This window comes from Anopheles aquasalis, chromosome 2 (assembly GCF_943734665.1).
Source record: "Anopheles aquasalis chromosome 2, idAnoAquaMG_Q_19, whole genome shotgun sequence".
NCBI classification, from domain to species: Eukaryota; Metazoa; Arthropoda; class Insecta; order Diptera; family Culicidae; genus Anopheles; species Anopheles aquasalis.
In genome coordinates this window covers 42,252,501-42,274,945 of record NC_064877.1, presented here as the reverse complement: position 1 = coordinate 42,274,945, position 22,445 = coordinate 42,252,501, and the positions used below count along the sequence as shown (strand labels likewise).

General features: G+C 45.1%; 1 protein-coding gene across 4 annotated transcripts in view; it reads left to right on the top strand.

Annotated features, from left to right (window-relative positions):
• The first annotated feature begins 1,170 nt into the window (after positions 1-1,170).
• Positions 1,171-22,445, top strand: part of LOC126569353 (arrestin homolog) — a 32,045-nt gene continuing 10,770 nt past the window's right edge. Inside the window, exons 1-3 of one of the 4 annotated variants that reach the window (XM_050226377.1) lie at positions 1,171-2,351; positions 18,269-18,864; positions 21,083-21,124. In XM_050226377.1, coding sequence (XP_050082334.1) covers positions 18,797-18,864; positions 21,083-21,124 — 110 coding nt within the window. In that variant the 5' untranslated portion in view covers positions 1,171-2,351; positions 18,269-18,796. Of the gene's footprint in view, positions 2,352-16,263; positions 16,334-17,415; positions 18,192-18,268; positions 18,865-20,727; positions 20,896-21,082; positions 21,125-22,445 lie in introns of those variants that run through there. The other 3 variants (XM_050226380.1, XM_050226378.1, XM_050226376.1) reach the window with 3 other exon arrangements.

Here is a 22,445-nt window from a genome sequence, read left to right as displayed (position 1 = left end):
GCTTAAGTATTTTATTTCTCGCAAGTAAAATTCACACATTTTTTCCAAAATACAGGCTACCGGAAAATCCACCGATCCTACAATTGGCAAAGGCTGTTGTTTGCCATTCCGCTGCGATTGTTCCCACCATTTTTGGATTTTTATTTTTCCCTTTCTCAACTCTATGAAAATGTATACAGTTTTTCCCAAAGGTGCAAGAGGAAATAGAAAAAAAAGTCTCAACCACTCTCACCGATCTCACCAGCCCTGGTGCCACAAAGACGAAACGAAAACAACGGATTTCAGCAAGCACGCTCTCAGATTCGACACGTTGCAAACAATAGCGATTTACTTTTCGAAAGCTGATCCACGCCAGCCCCTTCGTTCGTTCGTCTGTGCGATGTGTGTGCTGCTGTGTCCTGCTGCGAGCATACAGAACAGGAAAATTTCGAATGAGAAACAACAAAACAACCTCGAGGAAACAACCTCGCTTCCTCGAGTAGCGCGAGCCCCGATGCAGCGGCAGATCGATTTTCCCGCGGTGTGTCCTGGCTATTGTTTTACCTATCAAGCAGCTGCCGGTGTGCCGGAGTGCTGCTCACAATGTGGCCGAGGCAGGCATCGGCAGGTCCTTTGACTTGTACTCCCTTGCGGCTGTTGCTGGTGGTGGCTGTTGAGCGCCCGACAGTGAGCCGACAGGTTCGATAATCAAATTGTTCCCTTCCAGCGCCGTGCACAGGCGAACGTGAGCCACGGGCTTTACCTAAAGTCAGGTCGCAGTCCTGTGTTCGTCCACACTCTGATCCGCATGAAGATGTCGCCCTGCCATGCTGTCGCCGAGACTCTACCGTCGCTCCCCCCCTCCCCCCCCTTCCTTGGCAGCGTGCGATGATAGTAGTTGCTACAGCAAACGGTGGATTACTTTTGCTTTCTATCGAGAATGAACTCTCGTGTCGCGGCATCGGAAACACCTAGCATCGTTCATTCCTAGTGAACAGTGCGATCTCGTGATTCGTGAGAGAATCGGAAAAACACGCGCTCGAGAGAGAGAGAGAGAGTGAACACCGAGTTTTCCGCTGATGAAAATTCCATCTCGCGACCGAACGGGTCGAGTGAATTCCGTCGGATTTCCACAGGTTGTATAAAACTTTTCACCAACCGAGTGCCATTCGTCATTCGTGTGCGAACCGTTGTTCAGCTCAGGAACGTTTCGAACGCTTAGCGCCTATAGTGATTGCGTGCGTGCTGCTGGATTCTGGTATGCTGCTGGACAGCTGGTGTTGTGATTGGCTCACTCGTATTGATACTCACGTACACGCACTACCGTTCAAACGTACCCGCGGTGCGGAGTGGTGCGATTGTTCGTGCTTCGAGTAGCTGCGTCCGCGAGAGCCGCGTAGCTTCGCTTACCGAGTGCAAAATTCCACTGTCCACCAGCTGGAGTAAGCTAGAGCCGAGTGGTAAGGTGCTGAGAGTTGTGGATTGAGGGCAGTGGTGTGGTGCGGTGTCGTGACGTCAGAGGCGCACATTCCCGTCGTGACTATTACGCACGGCGGCAGGATGATTTTCTAGGGTTTTCGTCCTTCAAAGTTGGCCGATGGTCCTCGGCAAAACATTCCAAGAGCCCGATCCACTATCGCTGCCCATTCCCTTTTTGTGTTCTGTCGAGGGTTTCCCTGAGTATCCGCTCCGTATCCGGGTATGGTGAGCAGGGCAAGTGTTGCAGTATCCTAGATTACCCGTGGTTTCGTCTTCAAATGGATACAGCCCGGACGGAATTCTCGAAATGCCTACAAGCAGAAGAGGCAGGCCGAGACAAGAGTTGAAGCGTGTCGGTCGGCCGGTGGGGGATCACTGATTCCTAAATCTTGGCTCGCAGTGAAAGTGAAACTTGTTTTCGTTCTTGATAAATTTTATGGTGCTCCTATCTGCCCCGATCGCCCGCGGTTCCGTCGGTGGTCCAGAAGTTGTGTTAGCAAGCAAGTAAGCAAAAAGTGGAAAAGAAAAACCCAAAAGGATACCGGCCGAGTGGGGTGGCCCGCTGAGCGCTGAGCTGATGAAAAGTGTCTCGATGGGCAGAAGGTTATCGTGAGGAGCAAATGGGATTGCCTGCACCAATCATCATAAAGTGGTGGCCCCGTGGCCTTAGTGATTCACTGCGACTGCTAGCATTTCTTTAGTAACGTTTGTGAAGCTCCTATGGCAACGATGGCAACTCGTGCTCTCCACTAAATAGATTCAAGGCTCACCGCGAAACCATCGCTGGAAGGTTATCTCAAATGGATGGATGGCGAATTACTAGACCCAGTCCCTTTATCACGCAACTCGGACAGTTGTACAGCAGCGACCGGAAGTGAAGTGAATGGACGGAGGTAAGGAAATGGACGTAATGCTTTCCACGCTTTCTCCAGGTTTAATTAGATAGAACCATCCTCCGGGCCTTAGATCGAAATTAAATGACTAAAGTCAATTTGACCGCCCTAATGGAATAATTATTGGGCAACGTAAAACGATCAGCACGGGAATGGTGTACTGTGATTGCCCCGGTTTGCTACCGGAACCGGTAAGCTGCCGTGAAATTCCGGTTTCATTGTGACGAGCAGGATTTTAACAATTAACGAGAAAGAGAAAGAGAGAGATCGATTTGAATCCGAGTATTATTATAAATTTGCAACATTATTTCAAAGGAGCAAATGGCCAAAATGGACCGGGGTTGTACCATTAATTTGTAATTTCGATTGGTAATTACTTCCGAGAACGGAGATGGATCGAATAAAATGAAAAAAATATATTCTTTTACTCATTTTAAATCACTAAACGAACTTTGTGGCTGTTCGGAAACAGACAGCTCTATTTGGGTTTGAACTGCATAACAATTTTATCGTTAATTTCAATATTGAATAAATTTTATAATAGTACAGAATATACAAATTGTATGCTATTTAAACATGCAACATGTTTATTACAAGAATACATTAAGTATTTCCAATTGTTTAATGAAATGTTCTGCTAATTTAAATATTATTATTCTGCTAATTTCATTCCTGAAAAAATCATTCACATTTCTGATGTTCAGCGATCTCTTTCTGAAAGTGATGCAAGTTAAGACACTATACGTGCTACTAAACCGCCAACATTTGTATGTACATATCGGTTTGTGATGGTATTGATGAGCGTTGTGCTTGCAGCTAAAGCTAATCATCCAACGTGAGATGCAAATTAGAAATCATGAGAAAAATCAACGACACATCGATGAATACAGTCTACCGATCCCCAAACACATACAGTGTTTGAGTATGAGGTAGAGAGAGATGAGTAGCTAAAGGTGCATCAGCAACTATCCAGCATAGGGCCTTTGTCGAGGCAATGCTGTGCTGTGTTTCTATTTATCAGATAAGCTCACTCGACACCGCCGTTCTGTTGTTTCCGTTGGCCCTCTAGCTGCCTCTCCAGCGACTGGAGGATGTTTAGTGGATTGCTAAGTAAACACTTCTACCGGCCATCCACGAATCGTGCCAATAGCAGTATGGATGGCACACCGCGGTCCATCGATTAATAATGTATTCGGTGCGATACATCCCTGGCTAAAGTGTTGACCTATAAAAGTTTGTTTGAGAAGAGAGAGCACACGAGCACAACATAATAAATACAAGTTGAAGTGTACTACACGGAAGTGCATCGTGCTGGTGCATTAAGGTGTGGAGATTATGGTGCTACAAGCGTTGAATCATAATGCTTTACGAGAACGGCATTCTTAAAATGGAAAGGAAGTATTCATCGTGAGCATCATCTAAGCTATGGATATCCAGCAGAGACCAGCGTATGAAAAAAACATTTTGCGTCATCTGCACGCTCGGGCGATTTCGCAAACGAACACACCCACTGCCTCGGCTATTTATTGAATAAAAAATACAATACTGGAATACCATGGAATAGCGATCATGTCTTCTTAGTAAGCTGGCTGGCATAGACTCTGGCTTCGATTTATAGCTGGGCTCAAATGAAGTCCCCTTTGGGAAGAGGATAAGTCATCTTATACCTGCCCCGTAACGAACCTGAAATGAAAATCTAATATCATGTTGAAAGCATTTCGACAAACTAACGGAGCCACACTTACGTTCTCTAACCTCTCCGGGAATGCTGGTGTATCGTTTATACGTTTTCTGGGAAAAACTTTACTCAATCTTATGGCCGAAATACCTTGGTGATTATTTTCCCATTTGAACTATTTAGTTGTACACGATTCCAAGAGCTCCCAAGCGCAAAATTGCCATCAAACGAAGCATTGAATAGAGGTATGGAGTTTCGGTTTCTCGAAAAGGCTTTTTCTGATAGCTATTCACCGTAATCTTTGTTCTGGTTTGCCAGCAGACCGAAGAAATCCTGCTCGTGAATCGGGTATCGGGAAAATTGTTTTGTCACTTGCCCGATTGCTAGTGAGGGTGCCTACCGACTCTCTGGATCCCATAGAAATGTTTTCAGAACTGATTGGCAGTGGCAGATTATGAGCATCTGCCCAGCGGGATGTTGGATCCCTTGGTCCTCGGTTACAAAGATGGAGTCAGTGAGAGAATGATACAAACCCGTACATTTCCTGGAAGCCGAAAAGCGGCGAGGACGATAGGGCGGTTGCGGAAGCCTGTCAGGAGTTGCTTAATTTGTTCCTAATAAAAATTCACTGATGAAAATAGCTTCCTGTCGGCGGATTGCCGGGCAGTAACTTTCTGCTCGGAACGTCATCTCGGAACCAAACAGCAGGACGGTATTATGGTCCGGGTGCCAATCGTAAAGTGCGCAATGAATCCCAGGGAATCCACATGTTTATCGTCTCCGAAATGTTTTATCGATCCACGCTGCTACCTCCTTGTTCACCAAGCTGGCAACGCGACACAGTCAGTCTTCAGCAGGTTCAGTTACCATCTCGGTGTACCATCTGTCACACGGGATGTTTCGGAATCATGGAAGCAGAATTTGAGGCAATCACTTATTCAAACTTTGGTTCGGAGAAGGCAGCTACTTGCTGCGTAAACAATTAGGCTTCATGGCAAACGGTAAACTTCCGACAAAGCAGCGGAAAGTGTGCTGCGTATAGTCTCGGGGTGGTGATGCTTTCATCGTACCTCGAGCTCAATTTATTTAGCTCAAATCATATGAATATCATACTGATTTTCACAAAACCACAGTGTTATTTACCTTATTCATTTCCAATAAATATTTAACATCCATTACAAGAAAAGTTACCAAATCCAGCTTATTGGTTGTTTACGATCGGTGTACTACTACTTTTGCTCCTTTTCTGGTCCTCTACCTGACGAAATGAAACGAAAGGTTTCTATTCAATTAGCTACATCTTTGGACCTGAATGACATGAAACCATTTCAATGTTCGGCCTCTCTTCGCGCTCAACAACGGACACACAAAATGGACAACCGTAAATCGCCAAACGGTCAGCGAAAACTGCGTTTTTTTTTGTTGAGGCAGGCTGTTTACTTCAAGAGGAGGAAAATTACTCTTGTACACCTTCTGTCGTGTCCCTGGTGCCACCAAACTTCTCCAAGTGCTTTAATTATTCTTTCCCCTAGCACCCTGTTGGGAAGTCCACGGTGCTCTGCTGTTTGGTTGTTGTAACTGTGTGTTTATTTTTTTTAGCGCGAGAAAAGTAAATGGGATAGCGTATAATTGATATTACTTTTCTTGGTTGAATGATTGTGGACAAAAGCTTCCCTTTTCTACACTTTGTTTCCCTATTTTTGGGTCGGAAAGCAACGAAAGATTTTTTTGCACAACATTGATCTGATAACGAAACAATCGTCCACACGACTTTCAAAAAACTGGAAATGGAAAACTTCTAATTGTCCTTTGTTGTTGCCCTAATCTGCTTACACGAATAAAAAAAAAACAAATAAAAGGATGTTATTGAAAAGTTCTCGTACGACCAACAATTTCAATTCGACGAATCAGCTAAGATCAATTAAACAAGGCCAAGTAGATTTAGCAGAAGTTATTGCTCGCTTGGAGATTCGCTGAATAACGCGAAGGTGATAAACCAATTATTTTCGATCATTCATGCCTGACACAGGAATAACACGGGGATAATTGGCCGAAGGGCGAATAAGGGCGAAGATTGTTCCTGAATTTACTTGATGCAAAGCTGCAATAGAACGGTGTGCGGTTGGGTAAATTCTCGGAGTTGTCAATCCTGCTGGCCAATTTCGGAGCTTACCGTCAGCCTTTACAGTTAGTTATGCTTGTTTAGGCTCGGCGCTAGTCGATCTAGCTAATGAAGCAATAGCATCACTTACAGAATAAGACCCTAGGCATCATTATAATTATCATCATCATCATCATCATCATCATCATCATAAACATCTACGTCAACCGTCAGATAAAGTGCACAGCCATTCAATTAGAGTTCTGCTTGGTATTATATGTAGAGGTATTCTCGTGCAAGAGGAGCAATGCTACCTTTCAACTTTGATGAAGAGAGCAATGGAATGGAGGGCAGGTCAACTGAGTGAGCACTCACTAGAGAGTATTGATCTTACGGGATAATGCAGCCCTTTTCGTAGAGAAACAGATTAAGCTGGTGGAGTGCAGGTAAACCGAACCGTACAGGCGGGTTTGTGGTCGTCAATTTAATGGATTAGGTAAATGTAGGCGACAAGATGCAGCATACTACCACCACCGATGCTCGGTCAAACTCAGATTCCATTTTGCCTTCCATCGTCACCCTTCCGCATCTGGACCACAAAAGCATCTGAGGCGAGGGGGTGGGATAATTTGATACTGGTCAGTGGGAAATGAGATTGGTAGGTGTCGACACTCTGTGAGCTTGGCTTGGTCCGATGCAATGGATTCCGAAAACTTCCGGCACAGAAGAAGGGTTAAGGAAGGGCTGGTGGGGGAGATTATCACAAATCTCATATTGATCGATCGCTTGACCAGGTAATCCGAGGATGCTCTTTACCCTTTGGTCATCCAACGAGTCGTCCTGCTGGTGAGTTCGTCATTAATAGTAGTTACTGAAAGAAGAACGCTTCATAGATTTTGTACATAATCATACTTGGTTTTAGCAAATATGACGTCCTATAAAACTATTGTTTGATCGAAAACACCTTACATCAATGATGCTTTAAGCAAGAAAGTCCTCCCTGTCGCCAAAGATCATCAATCAAAGATTTATCCGTTCGATTATTATACTTCAGGGAAAAATGAACGTTTTCTCATCCATCAACCAATATTATTCTCCAGTTCAACAAAGAATGGATGGCATGGAGAATCGCGTATAAACTTATGAGCAATTATGCTACATAATTTACAGTAATTGGTTTAGCTGTGTTTCCAGTCATTCCCTGTCGAAAGACTCAATAAACAAGTAAAGTAGAAAATTCCTTTCAATTGTGAAATGATAATGGTTTACTGAGTATACTTCTGGCATTCTGGATAATTCTGTTACACCTAGCACTTTAACTGAAAAAAGGAACAGCCGAATAAAATCCCATTAATGCGTAGGGCTTTTGAACAGCATTAATTGAACTCGCTGCGAAAAAGCTATTTGTTGCTTTCCGTGCAAATCTGCTAATTAAATTCGGTCCGGTTTCATTTTTAAGGCTTTCACTTTCGGTTTAATTAACGTTCACGGTTGATATTGGAATTTCTCGAATCGAACCGGAATGCGATTCGAGTGGTAATGTGTGTTTTTCATTTTTATGCGAATGCCATTGCGTCCTTTGTAGGGCTGCCAATACATTTGATTCACATGCCCGTAATGCTGTTTTTTTAAATATGATGGTACCATACAAAAGCAAAAAAGCAAGCCAATTTCTGGGGGCATGTTTTCAATCATAATAGTGAAATTGACCGCAGTTGCACATACACTCGAGTGTACAAGTTAAATTTGAAAGTTTTGCGTCACCGGCATCGCTTTCGTATGAATGCGGTGGCGCATTTTCGATTGCTATCCTGATTTGGTCTCGTATAATTGACTGAACGAACCACAAACGCACACTCACTCGTACACCCACATAGGATTCATATCAAATGCAACAGGTTGGTTTTGTGCCAAAAAAGTTTCACCCACCACCTCATACACTGAGCAGCTGCCGTTCTGCTAAGCTGGCAAATTAAGGTAAATGATCATTCGTGTGGACCGTCGAGTGAAGGTGAAATGTGTCACCGTCAGGTAGTCGCAAAAGCATTTGTAGGCGCAAAACTTTGTAAACGAGCAAAACCGTTAGGACTCAGCTGCGTCCTGTGTGCGAGCCGTTAGCGTTGGCCGGAGCGAAAGGAGCAAGTTTTTTACATTTCTTTTTTAAACGACATTTATTAAAGTTATACGCTCAACTCACCTTACCATTAATCCGCTAATCGATGGGCACGAATGTGTTTGGGCCGTCGTTGCGCTTGAATAAACGGTGCCGTGCCACAGCCGTGCTCTACCGTAAAGCTATGGAACAATGCATTTTCATTTCCCCTCGTAACCACGATCTGATAAATGAGTCAAGTATAAATTGTCCATTTCACAGGGTTTCCGGTCGGCAATGCGCCATGATTAATGTGCTGCTTTGCAGCTAAACAGCTAAACTTTGCCGGAGACACACCCAAAACCACCGAGCAACAAATGGGTGCCATTTTTATGGCTTCTATAAAAATCAGCAATCCCCTCGATCCCGGCAGTAATCGTAGCGAAAGTTTTGAAAGCGGAAAATGTATGCTTTATCGGTACGATGACGTGGCGTTGTAATCGGCTAGTGCCACCGACGGGCGGGAATGACCTGGCGCAGCAGGACCCTGATTCGAACACACCAAACGAAATGGAATGGAAAACTTTACCATTTCCGCGTCAATTCAAAGACTACGCTTGCTGCTGTCCGCCATCATCGAAACGATCGGGAGTTGGGAAGGGGGAGCAGAATGAAGGATAGTAGCCTTTACCATTAGATGGTCTACTTCGATCAGGTCAAAGTGATTCCAACTTTACGATTATGTGATAATGGAGCGACGGTCTAGCTACCGTCAACAGACCGGTAGGGAGTCCTGGCATTGGCAGTCCATTTACTTCAGCATAGAATTCCATTTCAATTCATTCACTTCATCCATGACTAGCTGACTGGTACGGGATCCCCCTAGCGCCCCATATCGTACATTCAGTTTCTTTAAACTTCACCAGAACATACGTATCGTTGTTGCATATGATGGATGTTATTGGATCGCGAAAGCATAGCATCATAAAATCATGAGACCATCCCATGTGTCAGGCCTCTCTGCGATATGTGGTACGCTTTCCGCCCGGAGGAAGCGTCACTCACAATTATCAAGATTGATTATCCTGTGCCAGCGGGAGGTCACGGGTGCCTTATCCTTATCAATTGAACGTGGAAAGCTCGGGTTATGAGAAAAAAAACCCTTTTCCCGCAAAATGGATTACGGGCGCATGATGCAAAAAGCGGCGATGCCGCGAACCGTACTCGATTCAGCTTTGCCAAGCGTGTTCCAGTTTCGTTCCTTCTCACTGCGCCGCTCCTAATCCACCACCACCATCACCACCGAACCCCAAACGGTGTTTCTCACACCCCCACAGCCGAATAGGATAACGCCGGGGGGAAGCCTTTTCAGCGTAATAGATTAGCAAACAATACGCTGCACCATCCTTCCCGTGGACTCTCACACCGGGTATCTCACACGCCCACTAGAAAGCAGTGGCTGCAGTGCCAGGACACGGATCGATGAAATACAGATGATAGAAAAAGAAGGAGGAAAAAGGACTCAACCAACCATACACTCCCACGGTGGCCAAACGGCGCAGGCACAGTCTTAAACGTCAACGAACCATGAGCTACAGTTGGAAAGAGCCAAATATGGCCATGTATGGTTTGCAACACAACACAATGCGCCGGTTTTTGGGGTGTTAACGATGATCTTGCGCGGATCTCCTGCGGGGTAGTAAAAAGTTGGAAAAGATACATTTTCCAACAGACCGGCCATCGCTCATTCTAGGCATGGGTGCCCATGTCGCCGCGGCGATGATAGATGATTACAGCGTTTGGCCATAAGTCTCGAAACATGCTCTGATTTCACTGCATTAATTTTATAACGTCACCACCCATTAAGGGACGCATTAAAACTTATACTGCTCGTGCGGCCAACTGAAGCACACCTGGGCCATCCGTACCCGTATCCGTGGATTGGGGTATGACAAGCAAGAAAGATAATACCTACGAACCGGATAATGGAACGCTTTTGCGGCCCCGGTTTGAGATGTGACCAACTGGTGGGTGGACTGTAAAACCACGATACTGATTCGGAATATGGGGCATTGGTCGAGCTCCTTATGCAATATGGTTTCATTCGTGAACTTTGAAGGAACGGTGAATCTAAAACTCTTATCTCATCGATCGCCAGAAGGTGTTGGTGTACTACAAGTGGTTTCATTTGTCGGCTTTCGAGTGCGTTAGTTACAAAAGCATGAAAACCCACCAAGAAACCAAATCTAATCGGAAATTAAACAACCGACAAAATGAAGTTCCATCGCTTTGTCATCGGTATGGCCCATAAAGTGGTCCAAGTTGAAATGAACAATCATTTGGAGCATTTTATGGCTCCACAATAAACCATTCTCCTTCTTTCGCCATTCGATATGGACTCGTGCAAAGGCCCACGCCCTTTCTCAGTATCACTCGCAAACAGCCAAAACCCGAAACCTTCCGGAGCGTATCCCTTTGTTGTTCTTTATTTATTTTCGATTAAAAGAGCCAATGTTTATTGATAAAAAAAATATCATTTTAAGTAACTTCCCGTTTTGTTTACCAAATGACCGGGGTGGGTAGGGAAGTATCTCGCACGCCATTTTACCAAACAAATGTGCTTGGCTGACTGGCTGGCTGGTGCGGTCTGGCTGCCGCTGAAACGGGCGGTAAAATAGGGCCGGGCACGTTACGCTAATATTTATAAAAGGCCTCCCACCATCCGCCTGGCTCGCCTTTTCTCAAGCCAATGAGCATAATATTTGGTGTTTCCTTCGGGTATCGGCGCGGGTCGATCCACGATTCGCTTTTCTAGCCCAGCAAAATGGTTGAATGAAAATTCCGTTTGCCTTAACCAACCGCAGCGATTGTTTACGGCGGAATCGGCGATGAGCTGAGACTGACTCCGAGCCGCGGTGCGTAGAAATGAAATGAAGAAAAGAAAACGACAGCAAAGTGGCAGGAAATAAATCATTCGATTAACCCGTATCCGCCTTGGTGCTCCTTCTGATGATATGACTAACTAGCAGGAGCAGAACACACTTTTGGAGAGGTGCGTCTATTCAGGATCGGACGGAAGGGATCTCCGGTTTCCGGTGAGTTGTATGGCAGGCTCCATGAATCATGCTTTATCACCCATCTGTTGGCAGGCCGGCAGACTGGAGGTGCTGTGCCATCGATTACGGTCACTTGACATGATGGCATAATTTCATACACCGGCACACCACCACATACCGCCCAGGGGATGCAGCAGACAGGAGGGTAACCCATAAGAGAAAGTTAAAACACATTCTCCGGTACAGTGTCCGTTCGTTCGGAAAATGTGCATCGGCCAGATTCATCCGAAAACCAAGCCGTTGGAGCGTTCGCCTGATGAGATCTCGTCATGTGGTAAAAGCCCGGTGCAAACGCTCGTCTTCATTTGAAACCACCCGGAACGTTGTTTACGATGCGGTCTGACTCTGTGCTCGATGGAGGCGCCCGTGCTTCATGTTTGGTTTCTTGATGAAGATTATTTTTAAACCGCCAAATTGGAATGTGACGCGCTGATGCTCGGTGGACGCGGGCTGTCCGTGAGTGTGCATGTGGAGGTGATCACCACAGGGTGGGTGTAGGATATGGGTGGGATTTTTTCATCTTTCGCTTTTGGTTCGTTGCCACTTGTGCCAAGATGCATCACGCGTTGGTTCTGCGGTGAGCTACACAGGAAACTCTCATTAGACATGAGAAACGACTTCATTTTCGTTACAATGTTCACACCCGCATTCCTCTCTCGAATCTCTGGCGTTGACTTTCACAGACCTCATTAACGAGATTCTATTTGCATAATTCTTGAGTATTATAGCATATTTTTAATGTCTTCGCATGTTTCGCGTGAGATTTATGCGAGATGAAAAATGCTGTGTTTCAAAAATCTGGAGAAAAATAACAGACATTTGAGTGATTTTCATGCTACTTAAAGTAGCAGTTCTATTTTTATTAATTTGCATCATTAACATTAATTGCAACTTAATCATAACAACTTGTTATAAAAATCATATAAAAAATCAAATGTAAACAAAAAAATCCTGCTCGTTTGCGCAATGTGCGACAAAATGAAACAAAACTAATTTGGTCGTTGAAGCATCACACGCAAAAAGAATACATTCTTTGCATCGTACCAAAGCAGCATACACAGCATGTTTCGCCCAGCGACAATGCTCACAAGCCATCGCGTAAGAACCATTGTGTATAATTAATATTCTCGTTCCGTTGCGAAACCGGTAAGAACCCCCAGGAAACCAACCAGTGGACTGAATATTACATTTTTAATCATTAGCCGACATTTTACGATGTTACTATCATTCGTTGCCTTTCAGTTTGCCCCGCGGCATCATCACATTGTGGAACAGCTTCAGTGACGCAGACACCGACTAAATGCGTCTTCCTAGGCACTCGCCCACTGCTTGGTACGAGGCCAACCAAAGGGGGAAAAATTGGATAGAAGACAGGAACGAACGAAGATAATACAAAAATAACACCACCCAAGCTTCGTAAACGGTAGACTGCGGATGACTGCTTTTTATCTGTACGAAGCTAATTTCTTACGGTCCGAAAAGTAGCAGCAAAGGAAAAACCCATTTCTTATCGGTTCGAAAGTAGAAGAGGGAAATAGTAAAAAGATACCAGCGCCCCATCGTACCGTCCGCCATTTTACTCAGCATCAACAATGGCTCATTACGGCTCCAGCTAGCGATACAGCGCACAGACGGAGCAGAGGGAGAGGGAAAAAATGAATGAAAAAAAGTAATCTTTCTCTTCCAAGACGAGCGCAAATGAAACGAAGGATTAAGTGCTCCGACCACTGGCGAAGGCGGTCCTTCGTGTTGCGGGCTAAAAGAACACCATTGCCAAGTCTTTTCATCGGATGATAAAGTTACCCTTTGCTCACTTCAATGAATTATGTCTTCAGGCAATCCGTCTGGCGCTGATGGTAACCAACAGTACCTGCCGTTAGCCTAAACTAAGACGTTCGAACTATCCACCTTGAAAACGCTGCGTCCAGTTTTCTAACTTTTTCGAAGCGTAATGTGGGATCTTTCATTTCGCTCATAACCTCGGCAAAGGCCAGTTTAAGGCTTCAATCGGGGGTAATGTTCGAATGCAAGGAGAACCATTGCCCAGCCACATTCAAAGCTGCGAAATCCTTCCCCGAAGTGTAATCCTAAGCTGAGATCAGCAATGCCCAAGGCACCAATCAAGAAGAAACCCCGCCAGAGGGTGGTTAAGTTGAAGCAAAAGTAAAACAAATCGAAGACCACGATCAAACAATCCACAGTCTGTAAACCGTTCAACCAGCACTGGCAGAGAAGCGAAAACTCAGTGGAAAACTTTTACATTCGTCACCTCGACCACGAGGCTTTATGAATGAATGAGCCAAGAGGGAAACGCGGTTTGATTTATAGTAATGGATTGGTTCATAAATTTAAACACCACAATGTTTTTAGTTTTTTTGTTTAGATCTTCCAGCAGCGTCCATATCGAGCGATCTGGGGTGTTCATTGAGTAATTCTTCACTAGGTTGTGGGAATACGAGCGGTATTTCAAATGCGAATCAAGCCTAAATCGATTGGATAAAGTATGCAACAGTTTTCACTGAATCCTGGTCAATGGTAGCAGCACCATACTTGAGCCGCTAAACGATCCAATGGTTGGCCAAGCGAGACCAGGTGGATTACGAAGCACTTCAGAGAAATATGGCCCGAACGGTGACAGCCTTCTCCCGTGCAGACTGATGGGCGCTTGCGGCGTTATTATAGCGCAATTATAAAACAGCCCACCTGCCTATGTACTACCGTTCTACAGCAAAGTATTTCACGATCTACGACATTTCTCGGCGGAGGTCCGAATGCGAATCTAGTTGGTTCTTGCAGAGCGCACCTGTGATTAATTCTCGTTTACCGCAGCTGCTAGGTATTGAATGTAGGTCGTAGTGCCGGCAAGAAAAACTCCTGAACGTGCTGATTGACGTCACGGGTGCCTAATCCTAGGAGTGATTACTGCGCGACAGTATCCTATCCACATCGTCTACAGCTCTCTTTTTTTGCAACCATCCGCATGTTTCTAACGGGTGTTCTTGGAACATGGACTAAAACAGTATTAGGCTCTACCGGCATTTGGAGGGATTAGCATTTTGCATTAGCAACATGCATTAGCGGCTGAAGCGGATTACCAGGGCAATCTATTCACCCTTCAATCTACCCCCCACAAACGCATCAGATTAAATATAGTTTAGAAAATTCCAGGTCCAGTTTATTGCAATTGATTAATAAAAATTATGAAAGTAGAATAATTATTGCATGTCATACAAAAAGGTCGCGTCATCTTCCACCGACAATGCTTGATGTCGACTAACAGCAACGCGAAGTAATGTCACCTGGTCCTGGTCAACGAACGAAACCTGGTCAATTTATTTAGCGTTTGTACAGTTTATTGCAATAAATTATGTTCCCTCAGCATGCGCTGCCCCTCGCAATGAGCCCCTTTGATCTAAATTCTTTCCACGCTACCACCATCGATTGAAATCTGAATTTTGTTCACTTTCATCCAGCAGCAAGTATTTTTCCAAAATCAATCATCGTCGTTTTAAGTTTCCGGTCTAAAATGAGCTTTTGGACCGACGAAACCCATCAATCTCGTTAAGCGATGAGCTATTCGAATCAGCGTGCTGTGAAACACGGCATGTTCCGGAACGATTTGTAAACCACGAAATAATCTTCCGTTCCTCGATGATTGCTGGTGATTGCGTTCGCTTTTTCACGTTAAAGCTGTTGAAAGTTGTCACTCACTCAGTCAGTTGGGTTTCTTTATAATTTAACAGTTTTTTTAAAGCAAACATACTGGAGCGTATAATGTTTCAAAACAATCGCCGTCAACAACGTATTTGAATGCGACACACAATTGCTAGCCAACAATTGCTATTTGTTATTTACAACCTTCCCTAAGCAATCTTAAGCTCTTCATGGGATACAAACAAATATGGTGCGATTAAACAGTAACATTGGCAAACCAAACATCCCTTACTGGCCCCTTTGTGAAGTCCCGGATGGCATGGTTCCCCGTTTAAATATACAACATCTCCTTCACGCCTCACACCGATGCCACACTCTGTTCCTGACCAATCCGCCAATCGAACCTTATCGTTATCTCGGTGAAGGTTTAAATAACTCAAACAAAGCAGTGGTACGGTGGTACCATTTTCCCCGTCCCACAGCTACAGATAGGACACTCGATGCTCGTAGCACTGACAGAATCGCAGCCGCGTGTACTGATACAGCTTTGTAAACCATATGACATGCTGTTTGAAGCACCGTGTGGAAGAGTGGAACCGTTATTGTTGGTTGAACATCGGGGCTAACCCCCTGCCTGCACTCGAATCGACTTATCTTTTATTCGTTTTTCTGCCACATGTTTGACTTTGATTTTACGAACTGGCTCTAGGCCACTATATCACCTTATTGCTGGCGAGCCGGCACGATGGCCGCGATTGGTATCAAGTGGTGGTCTCGAGTACGTTTCGATGTAAAAGTAATCGCATTTCGCGACACACATTTATTGCTTCCTGGTACAAAACGTCCATGTCGTGGAAGTACTCGTACCGAATGAATCAATCATGCCGTCGCTGTTGTTTCGCATTGCTCAACCACTTCGCTCAACTGATAGCAACGGCTCATCCCTTTTCCAGGCCCAGGTAAGTGGCCGGCTAAGGAAGAAAGCGTTTACGATTCGGCATACGGATTGTGCATGATATTGCTTCAAACGCATGAAACCGACTGGAGCAGCTACTGGCGAACGTCGCCGGATATAGAGGGCAGCCACTTGAAAGTTCCAAGTGGAAGCACACCAACGCTCCGTAGAGGGCAGACAGTAATTGTCCACCGCACACCTTTCTGGGGCGAACAAATTGTGGAGTACTCGTTTCACGCTCGTTGTTTCACAAACGGCAACGCTGCCAGCTCCTGTTTCAGTACAGCTCATTAGTCATCTTATTTGCCGTGTTTAAACAGGACAACAAGTGAGCTTTACACCAGCGACGCCATGCCAGGCGAGTTTTTCCTGCTGCGAACACATATGTAAATGTTTCAGCATTCTTTAGCATTTGAAAGAGCTTTTCGCTGTAGAAGGAAACTGACATCTGGCTGGATAGAACTGAATCGATAAACTCCAATGGCTGCATTTTTGTCGCGCTTCAAGAAAATGAATGAAACATATCACCTCCTGGAACGTGAATTGCCGGTCAGCATAAGTACATAAAAAAATCCATAAATCAATAGTGTTTAGCAATCCAATCGATTGGAATTGTAAACGGCCATCGTGCGAGCGGTTGCATGGCAGCTCAAATCGAGTGGTTTTCAGTCGATAACCCGTCAATCATTTCAAATTGAACGCAGTCAGCGAGAAAATTAAACAAAATCATTCCAAAGCCGAGATGGTTCCGGCAACTTCCGAACTCAGGAACGCAGAAACTATCCCGTCTCCGGCCGGTTGGAGTGTTGTAGTGATCGCGAGTGCGAGTGCGAGCGCGCGAGGTTTTTGCATATCGGATACATTGTGTCTAGCCAACGATCGACCACGGTAGAGTAACTTTTCCCTCACCACTATGTACCTGTCGGTCACGGGTAACAGCATGCAATCCAATGGCGATAATGTAATCGACACAATCAGCACTCGAGGCACGTTTAGTGGTGCGCCCACCATCTGTTAGTGCTTTGGCTGATGCTTTGACGGTGCTGGTGTTGTTGCTGCTGCCGCCGCTATACACCTTAGCTATGCGGTTGCCATTGTTATTTGTGCTTCCGTTCGTACGATACTTTGCGTCGGTTCGGATAGGAACGGGCTAGCAACTGAGCTAGCGCATTCTCACCCAACCCCGGGTGCACCCCCGAAACCACCGCGCTGCGCTTGCTCATGTTGGGTACCAAAAACGTCACTAGCTCGTGGGCCAGTTCGTGTTTCGTACCGGTGTGCTAGTGCGAACGGTAAACAGATGATGATGACGGTCTTCGAAGGTCACGAAACTATCGGCCATGTGTGGCGAGCTCAGTCATGAGTGGTTCGTCTTGGGCGTCTCGTCACAACCAAGCGATCGAAAGGCATCGACTTGGACAATCATTGTTGCGTCTTTACGTCGCACAGCTAGGTGGTTCCTTTTTGAGACGCTTCCAGTACCTTCGCGATGTGCAGTGAAGGTGCTTTTCATACCAGCACCCCATCAAGGTGAAAGTTGAAAATACTATGCATCAGCTTTAAATCGAAGGTAGAAAGTGAACTAAGGTGAATCGATTAGTGGACTTGGTGATTGTGCCGGTGGCGCCACTAGTGAACGCGGTATACACGTAATGGCTTTTTCATTTCCCTTGTGACATTGGTGAATATTTTTCAATCGAACGAGCAAATCAGCAATGTTTTGTGTGTTTTAAACATATCTCTAAACAGCAGTATTTCAGTATGGATACATTAAATTCCGTTACACGCGTGTGGGCATTAATAATTACGGTTGACATGCAAACGCTACGACCGCAAGCGTGTGCGTCACTGTGAATTGCTTTACAAACAAAACCCGGGTTCAATTTATTTTTACTGATTCTTAAGCGATGGAATAGGATATGTTTCTCCTTTCCCGCTAACTGTCTGTACTCTGTTAGGCTGTTCTATTGAATATTAAAGTGATGAAATATGCTATTAATAACGAGTGCATAATCCGCTTATTCATGTTTCGCTGGTAACATGAGGCTGCACAGGAATGATTCAATTAAGCGAAAAAGGATGCTACAATTTAAGTACACAAAGGCTCGCTGCATTGTTAACGGCCGGGTATGCTGCATGATGCTAACTAAATTATGATACGCGAAACTGAGTACCAGTAACTAGAACAAATGGACCCGCTCTTGACAATAACTTCATTAGCCACCGATCGCTTGGCATTGAAAGGTGATCCGTCCGAATTCAACAGGCAACAGGATGGCTCAATTTATCTCTGTCTTTTATCCTTTCTACCTCGTTCGCAGTGATCGACTTCATCCACGTCAGATGCTACCCGTCCATCAGCGTTGATCGGTTGTAAGAAAATCGATGATATCTGCTGGTTTTTTGATGAAGCGAAACCGATTCTCTGGGTCACCCAAAACACATCACTGTTGCTGTTGATAAGCGGGAAGCAGCACGCAAGAAAACATAATAACGTCGTCGACCGACCGAACCGAGAAGACTGAGGCTGCGAAATGGTTCCAACTCCATGCGTCGAGCATCAAACCCCAACTCGGATGCCTGTCAGCATTCTATCGACAAAGCAGCACATACATCAGTGGCCACTACGGATGCAAGATCAGCAGATGAAGAAGCTGCGGAAGACCCACAGTTAAGGAGCCACAAACAGTGACGAAAGACAAGCGAGGGAAACTACGGAGTGAAGGGAAAGACAAATCATCCTCCGGAAGGCTTCGGTTTACTGCAGATAGTCTCCACAGTTTGGATGCACCGTAGCTGAGTTGCATTTGCCGCAGTAGCAGCAGCAGCAGCAGCTCAGTAGCGAAGAGATGTTGAAGGAAAAGGACGACCTCGATCTGGAGATATGCAAGGCCCCTTCGCCCTTGTCGGAGGATAGGTAAGTAACTTCCGGCTCGCTGCCCGGCTGCATGCTAGAAGGCGATCTCTCAAGTAACGAGCAGTGTAATACGGATAAACGTTTTAACGACAATGGGGACGATAACGAGCCGAAGAATCATTAAATTTTACGTAGCGGTAGTGGGTTTTGGGTGGGTGGATAAAGTATTGCTGATAACCATTCGGTAGCGCCAGCAATGGCGGGCGCTTCCTGCCATTAATGGACAGCTAAAAGGCCACGATGGCATTAAGTGTCGCTACCGAGGGCGTGCCAGGGTTCAATTAGGAGGATCTACATCGCAGGAAAGAGTGCTACCCCTATCGTACCAGCAGCAGCAGCAGTAGCATCGTTATCGTAATACAAGCCGGTGAGCTTTTTCGTTTCAATCGGTCTACAACTTCCCACAACATCGCTTACAATTAATTCTAGCAAAACTCCAATGATCAATGATTCATGGCTAAGGCCTACCACGGTCGCCTTGCTTAGAATGGGGGGCGTGGTGCCATCTTCGTGGAACTGAAGATTCAATTTCATTTTCATGGCCGCAATGTGGCACGTGGCAGCCTGATTGAATCGCCAAGCACGTAGCACTGATTCCGGGGAGCCGTCGTTATCCAAGTTCTGGAAAACTATATCGTAAATTGTAACCTAAAACGCCGAAAGAAAGGTTTGCAAGTTCGGCACAGATCGGTCAAATTATGTCATCCTTTTTTACGGTTCGTTATCTTATCTTTCCACTGCAGTAAAACCCCAATAATTCATTCGCACTCTTGCTGCCCGACCGTTCGAAACATCCGGGGAGCTGCTGTGTAGATCACGGACGAGTCTCTTCGCCGTATTGCATGTAAATTTAATCCCTCCTCCAAACAATCAACCATCTTCTGGCCAAACAAAGACGGTAACGGTGTGTCGGTAAACCCGATGAGAACCCGTGCACGTTTCTGGTCGGACACAAGAGTGAATCATTCCGCTGCTGCTAAAACAGGGCCCTTCGTTCCGGTGTCGTTCCGGGTCGTTCGCTTTTCAGTCCTAAGTTTGGACGGATTTGTTAGCAACTGCTGTTGTGCCAAAGAGATCGAGTGGGTGCTGTACCATCCTCTTCAAATCCGCTTAATATGTCCCTTTCTGGTGTTCAAGCGCCTCCTGGCCGGCTGCGGATCCCGAGAATCCCGTGCGTCTGTGCGACCCCTAAGCGGCAGCAGCAGCACCACCACCACCACCACCAATCGCTTATCAAGCGTAACTCAATCTTCAAACAGATCGGACCTTCGACAAACCGGCCACCCAAATCGAAATCCCCGGCGTGTCAAAGTGTCCCGAGGATAGAGTAATGGTCGCACGCCCACCGGTAGCATCTTGCCGACACGTTCGTCGTATATTCTTTCAGGCCGCCACGGGTGTGGAATGCCGATCCTTTTGCATGCCAGACACTTTGGTTCGTGTGCTCTGCAACGCCCTTTACCGTCTGCTAGTGCTTGATAGGTGTAACCGAATTTCGGCCAGATTTTAACGTTCCTCATCGTCGGAACGGTGAAGCAGCAAAGCGTTTGGCAAAATCAATTAGATTACCAGATGTTTCCATCGTTCTTGACTTCCATTTTGCCGTTCGTTCCAGTTTGATCCGCCCTTGTTGAAACGGAATGTCTTGGCAGTTCTATGGCATCGAAAGGCTCATACGCGTGAATAGCATAAATTGAATACTTTTCTTCTAACAAACGGTTCGATAAGACCATTCAGCTGTATAACATGAGTAGCCCTTGGGTCAAGGAAAACGGAACGGCTCGATGATTGATTGCCCACGGCGTCAGCACGTCCATTGGAGCATAAACATCAGATTGTAACTTGGTTATGTTGAGTTCGAACGGTATTTCAACACGTGTTCATTTTTATGCTAACCATGGTTTCATGTTGTATCATTTGATTGATACAGATCATCGACGCATTCAACATGAGCCGTCAGGACCAATCAAGAAGGAATAAAGTGGCTATTAGAATTTTGACTGGAATGGCCGTTAATTCACTGTTGCAAAAGTAATTATATGGGTAAGGAGGGAGCATATAGTGTTAAGAGTTCCAAATCAAAAACCGAACGGGTCACAGCTATGCTTTCGAGCGCTATAACGTACTTTTTCGCATACAGTTAGTATAATATAAAGCTAAAATTACGAGTAATCAATATTTAACCATGTTAATGTTTCTTTTTTTCCCGCTTCTTTAGAAAATTAAATGACTCGGACCTAGATCCTGTCGGATCACAACGGTAAGTGCTGCAAAAGGTTTTGTTTCACTCATCCGAGTCGATTGCAAGTGTCGACATGTCTTAGCAATCGAGTAAAACAACATCATAACTAATGCTTGGCTGACCACTTTCGTTTCAACACAACTACGACAGCGTTAGGGATAGTGTACTACATAGTGGTAGCCTTAACATCCATATTTCTTCCACTTGGAAAAGTGTATCGTAAAAGCTGAGACTGGCTGCTAGAGCTACGGCATGTATCACAAGAACACGTCGACTAATCGAATCGCCAAGGCAAACATGCACTTGCATTGACCGCTTTTCACTCGAAGGGAAAAAGGATAACGAAAAACGAACTGCAGTTAGGTTAGGGAATAGGGAACTGCTTGCCCAATGACGCAAAAACCACATCCATCTACGAAGCATGGTTGTTACTATACTCCCCATGCTCCCACCAATGGGTTTTGTGGGTGTGGCTATGCGGTGCGGTGCGGTAACGGCGTGCAACCAAAAATTCCGCAGATTCACCCGCATTCAACATTCTTTGAAGGCCACGGAACGGCCACGGTTCCAATGTAGCAGCACGTCCGTTGGTCGACTTAAAACTTTTACAATTTTCCCAGAATGGCCACCCCATATCAATAGGGTATCGTGGGTCTTGTGTTGGTATTGGCTGCTGTGGATCGTGCGGATGACGGGAAAAAAGCGTACTTTCACATCAAATTTCTAGCTTTAGAAGGAGAAGGATGCAGGATTTCCATAACAGATTGTTTGTCTCTGAAATATAGTGCTCAAGGCTGAATAAATGTGTATGTTTATGAACAAGCCGTTCATAAATGAAATTTGATATAATTTCAGCAGCAAAAGATTATAGATTTCGAAAAATTGTCTCAATTCATAGTTTCTTTTTTTGAAAGTATGTTTGTATGAATAGGAAAAATTATTTAGAATCAATGGAATAGCCAAAATTGATTGTAACTTTGTAAACGCCACATTCACTTCTTTAGTCCGGTATTGAGAGACCTTGACTTGCGGAGGAATCGATCAGAATCGATAATTTGCGGGGGACACGCTAAAGGGACCTATTCCTGTACTTTCCGTGTGAAGCATCTACTAAGCTCACTTTAATAGCATTAGGAAGTTATTCCCCAACAATCCTGACGCACAGAGTAGCTCCCCGACAGTCACCTGAACACACAACCTTTCATTTGTGAGCTATTGTTTAAAAAAAATCATTGAAGTACTTAAAATTCAACATCATGCTCGTTTCCAATATTATCATGCACTTTGCTGAAGAGAGAAATTGATTTATAATTATACCTTTCGGTTTCTGCCAACCACC